This window comes from Teleopsis dalmanni, chromosome 1 (assembly GCF_002237135.1).
Source record: "Teleopsis dalmanni isolate 2A chromosome 1, ASM223713v2, whole genome shotgun sequence".
Taxonomy (NCBI): domain Eukaryota; kingdom Metazoa; phylum Arthropoda; class Insecta; order Diptera; family Diopsidae; genus Teleopsis; species Teleopsis dalmanni.
In genome coordinates, this window is record NC_051846.1 from 72,104,904 (window position 1) to 72,110,214 (window position 5,311).

The window sequence follows — 5,311 nt, forward strand, 5'->3', positions numbered from 1 at the left end:
TATATCTCATATTAAAAATAACAAAAGGTTAATACATTAATATGTATTAACATAAATACATTAATATGTTAATACATTAAATTGATCAATTACATTGCAGATAAATTGTGGGTATTGGCCCTTGATCTAACTGACAATAAAAGAAAGTAAATAAAATTTTTTGGTAATATTTTGTTTATTAAATAATTGGATTTAAATTCTTAATAAATAACAACATTTAAATAAAGAAATAAATTCCTTTACCAATTACTGCGGAAACTGTACACTGTAGGCAAATAATACTTGAATTATGCAGATATTAAAACTAATAAATAAATAAATTCTATTTTCTAAATTTATGAGTATAACTATCACAATAAACCGTCTCTATAGAAAAAACTGAACTGTACTATAAAATTAATTTTAAAAAATTAAGTACTCGTGTTTTTAGGTTCACACATCTCTTCATAAGTACCATCCGGCAAAACAGCCTTAGTAAGCTTAATAAGTTTTTTCAATGGGCATTGAAATTCGCAACCAGGTACGGTTAGTCTTTTAACTGGTTTGTTTGGATCATATTTATAATAAATCTGTAAATAGAATATAATTGATTTATAAAAAATAGAATAATTTTATATTACAACAGCAAACTTACTTCAACATAATATTCTTCGGTGTCTAAATCCTTATGCAATTCAAATAATGCCATTGCTGAAAAACGTGGAAATGCACGTTTCCATACATTCATAGTTGCTAATACGTTAGTAAGAGTCCAATCATGTGCACCATACATAAAGAATTTACGATCTTTTGGTACAAGTTCACCTCTTGCTTTACTTTGCCACTCGTTGAACATTTTCTGAACAAATGGACCACCCTTTAATTTTCGCAATTCAGGCGTGTAAGCATTGTAAACATAGGTTTGCTCAGCCATAAATGTCAATTTTTCTGGGTAGTACCTTTTAGTCCATGGCGGTAATTTTAAACCATATGCTTCCTAAATAATATATAAATATTAACTGTATATATTATTGAAATGATTTTTTTTTGAATTTACTTCAGCTTGTAATGTTATAAAAACGGAGTTTACATCAGCGGCAGTAGTAATATTAGTACCAGTTATTTCGGACAACTCATCGAATAAACTTTGACTTTCCGCATGTTCTGCAGCTACTTCAGGTAATTGTAATGCCTCTTGAAAAGCTTGATCGTATCGTGGGCAAGGTACTCGCATTCTTAGCCACTTTAAAAATATATGAAAAACAGTTTTTGAAATTATATACAAATTAAGTTATGTAAAATAATTACAATATCATCCTTCTCAGGTAATGAGTATATAGGTATGGGTTGCCAATTCAACTTAGTATTCCATTCCATTGCAGAATTCTTTGGTGGAAACATTGCCGCAAGGAGTGTAGCTAAGGTCATATGAGTACGCCCAGAAACAGTAGCTTGTGCATATAATAACTGAAAAAAATTATTTAATATTATTTATTTGTTATTATAACAAACAAAATAATTAAATTCTTACGTCATTGAAGAAATAAGGACCTAACTCATTCTTGTAACGCATTCGTAACCAATTTCCCAATTTGTAAAGTTCGGCCTTAGCATTCTGTTAAATAAAATAACATTTATGATTAATTAAATCAAATGATTATTTTGGTTAATATTTTGCTTACATTTGTCAACTGCCCCCAGCCATAAGGATAAAACGTATTATTGAGATAGGGATCGTTGGGATATGTATTCACTGGAGTTCGCGGCCCATGACGCATTAACTGCAAAAAATTTTAAAAATATTTGTGTCTTGTTTATTTTAATTGTTATAAGATAAATATAATTTCAATAAATACAAACTATTTTACTACTGTTCTCTTAAGTTAAATTTTTTTTATTTATTGCAATATTCTCAAAATAAATATTAATATATTTAAATTGATATTTAAAAACCTATAATTTTTAAACTAATTCCATCAAACTACTTAATGAATGCAATTTCACATTCATTCAATAAGAGTAATTTACATACTTACATTACTTCTAATATTTTAAGTTTTATAGAATTTTTAATTACTAAATTATATAGTAAATTATACAATTGATTTAAATAAACATATCTCTGACACATGGTAACAAAATATAAATAATGTGTGAAATATTATAGTTAAGAGTAATTTACACATTATAGAACAATGACTGTTAATCGCAAAGTAATTTTTTTTGTTTGTAAATACTAATAAAAATTCTGTATTAAAAAAAAACCTGAAGCACTATTAAAGGTGCATTTAAATTTAAATAATTTCACATAATGTTGAAGTGAATGATAAAATTAAATAATTCTGGTTTTAATATAAAATTTTTAATTACTATTACTATTAACTACTATTAATAGTTCCCTCTTATTCCGATAGTTATATTCTATCCTAATTTCACATCTACAGCAATAACTGGATTACCCTGGATTATGTATTATATTTCGTATTAAAATATATGAAATTGTAGTATACATATATATATAATCATTGTAGAAATTAAGATATCTCCTACTGATATTTTCATATGTATTTTATTAATTAATATATTCAAATCGAAATTAGCTATTATTAAAAAACCTGTACACTCTTCTTTAATTTCGAAATGTATAACTTGTTATTGAGTTTTAATTTACTTTTAATTAAAAAAATTTACAACTTGAAGCAAATCAAAATAATTAGAAAAAAATATTTAGAAAAATACCCAGCATATAATTTTATTGTTCGTACTTCTAACTATTTATGGAATTTGAAAACTAGCAATATGTTCTAAAGGTTACTTGAACAACTTCTTTTAGCAATTGAACAAAAACTGACGGCGTATTTTCCAACTATGTGGTTTTAAAGAATAATTACTTTTATTTTTCTAAGTAGAACTATTAAAACGCATATATAAATCTAATGGAACTAAATACATCAATTGTAATTTCATTTTATGAAAAAAAAAAAATAAAAATACATGTGAAATATTCTTTTGCGCATTTTTATTGCTTTTATACTGAATGTATATTTTAGATTTCATTGAACAAAAAATTTCAATATTTTATTTTAAGATTATTTGAAATAATTTTTTTAGTTTTTTGAAATTACTTTTTGTAAAATGACTGAATTCTTATTCATTATACAAAAATATATTCAAATTTTATATATAAAAAATCTTTGGAATACGTAACAATAATCCCAAAAACGTAAATTAAAATTGCACTAATCAATTTCCTCAACAAGGGACCAACTTTAATCTGCGCAATTAATAATACGGAATATAAACTGTAATATAAATAAATAAAATATTAAATTCTGTATAATAAATATGAAATTAAATAAGATAAATCGACTACTTTTTAGAATTAATAAAAAAAATAAACTTTGTAATGATCCAATTATCATTACTAATTAATAAATGTACACAAACATATTAAATTTATAAAAAAAATAGTTTCTTAAAATCAAATAAATGATCAATTGTAAATATATAAATAAATTATATTTTAAATTAATACTAAATCATTTATGCAAATAGATGTAAACTATTTCATAAATAAATATTGTAGTCAAAGCTCAATAAAAATTTGATCAAATAACAGAAAAAAATTATTTGTTCTTTATATTCTGTTCCTACATTACAATAATTATTAATACTGTTAAAATGTTTGTAACTATTACTTTTAATTTTAAGTTGATGATTGTTTATTTTCAGTTTTCTTTTTACTTTAAATATTAGTTTAAATTTTATATTTTGTATTTTTTTAAACTCTCTATCAACGTCAGGATAATTAATAACAGCCTTAAAATATTCTAAGTAATTATTTTTAAATAAAGAAAACTGCTTTGAATTTATATATAATTTAAAATAAAATATAGTTTTATTGATTTCTATTTCTGTACTAATACAATTACTAACATATTTAATCTTTTTAATTTAATTAATTTTCATTTTAAAATGACAAACTTTATCATTTCAATTTGGTTTCACATTAAATATTTCGAATGTCATTTCATGTTTTAACAAAAAAAATAGTTTCTTGAAATTTACAAAAAAAAAATGAATATTTTAAAGTCGAATTATATTTATTTGTGTCAATGAAACAATATATCAAACTTTTAATTTTAAGCTTTCTTGATATGCAGAATTATTCTGAATATACTAAAAATTTCTAGACCACAATATTTCACTCTTTTCAAAAATTTAAACACTTTTTAATCGTTAAAATTTCTAAACGCATTCAAATAGTCAACATATATAGAGCACCACCAACACTTAAAATTTATATATTAAATATTTATGAAAAAAATATTTAAAAATTTTACAAATATCATAAAAATTATTACCATATGCACAAGTTGTAAAGTTGAATTCTTCTCGGCATTAGAAGAAGCGGATGATGGATAACTATAAACTGCATTCACGTTAAAAATTGCAAAAAAGCAAAATATGGCAAGCGGCACGCGAGACCCCATGTTTCTGAATGAACTGAACGGTGTTTAATGAGTGCAATACCAGAATTGGTCGAGCTTTTAACCTCAGCGAATTTAGACGACTAAAAAAATTCCCGACTATAGCAACGCGTCACACTCTACAGATAAGCTATTTGCTAAACGCGAATTACTTAAATAAATACGGTGTTTAGTCTGGTAAACCCGATTGAAAGTGTCGGAGTAACTAAACTTTTGACGGCTTTTGTTCTAAATAGAAACTAACTGCTTGCATTATTTTTTTAATAACATTTAATTGGGATTTACTACATTATTTATTGGTTCACACAATTTATTGAATTAATCAAAGTATTACTATGAATAATAAATCTGCATTATAATTACCTGGAATTTATATAAATAGTTTATTGAAAGTTTTTACATTATTAATAGAAGTATGTAATCTCATAACAGAATAAAATTTTTATTAAGAATAAATAGGAATTCACTAATAGGAATTTACGCATATGCTTCGTCTGAGCTGCTGACTGTAAAATATCCACATTTTATTCTGATATACATTTTCAAAAAGACAAAAAAATACCAGACCAAAATCACAAACAAATTTTCAAATTGCGAAAATTGTGCTTAAGTTTACTTTGTGTAATATGACTAAATCCATTTATGACAAATTTCATCAAATTAAATTTCAGCAAATATAGTTCAACCATCCAAAAACTGGGTATCGTTAAATATAATTAGTTTTTATCAAGTTTTAAAATTATAATTGAGTTTTATACAGTTATAAGCTTTTATTTTCTTAACTCATTTAGTATGTGTTGTTGTCATTACTTCAAATAAATGCATATTAAAATCACATTATT

At 24.0% G+C, this 5,311-nt stretch overlaps 1 protein-coding gene across 1 annotated transcript; it reads right to left on the reverse strand.

The window, feature by feature from the left end:
- Positions 1 to 266: 266 nt before the first annotated feature.
- On the reverse strand, positions 267 to 4,559 carry LOC119672253 (venom acid phosphatase Acph-1-like). Its single transcript, XM_038083262.1, has 7 exons — positions 4,344 to 4,559; positions 1,662 to 1,760; positions 1,511 to 1,594; positions 1,288 to 1,446; positions 1,037 to 1,222; positions 635 to 976; positions 267 to 569 (listed from the first exon to the last, which is right to left on the reverse strand). The coding sequence occupies exons 1-7, from the start codon at positions 4,470 to 4,472 to the stop codon at positions 411 to 413; spliced, it is 1,158 nt and encodes a 385-aa protein (XP_037939190.1). The 5' UTR covers positions 4,473 to 4,559; the 3' UTR covers positions 267 to 410.
- Positions 4,560 to 5,311: the final 752 nt, after the last annotated feature.

What these genes read in the sequence shown, in the direction of transcription:
- LOC119672253 (XM_038083262.1), bottom strand. Translation starts at nt 4,472, where the DNA reads ATGGGGTCTCGCGTGCCGCTTGCCATATTTTGCTTTTTTGCAATTTTT. An exon ending in CTTTACAACTTGTGCATATG is followed by an intron (nt 1,761 to 4,343) that starts GTAATAATTTTT and finishes AATTTTTTGCAG; the next exon opens with TTAATGCGTCATGGGCCGCG. An exon ending in TTATAACATTACAAGCTGAA is followed by an intron (nt 977 to 1,036) that starts GTAAATTCAAAA and finishes TATATTATTTAG; the next exon opens with GAAGCATATGGTTTAAAATT.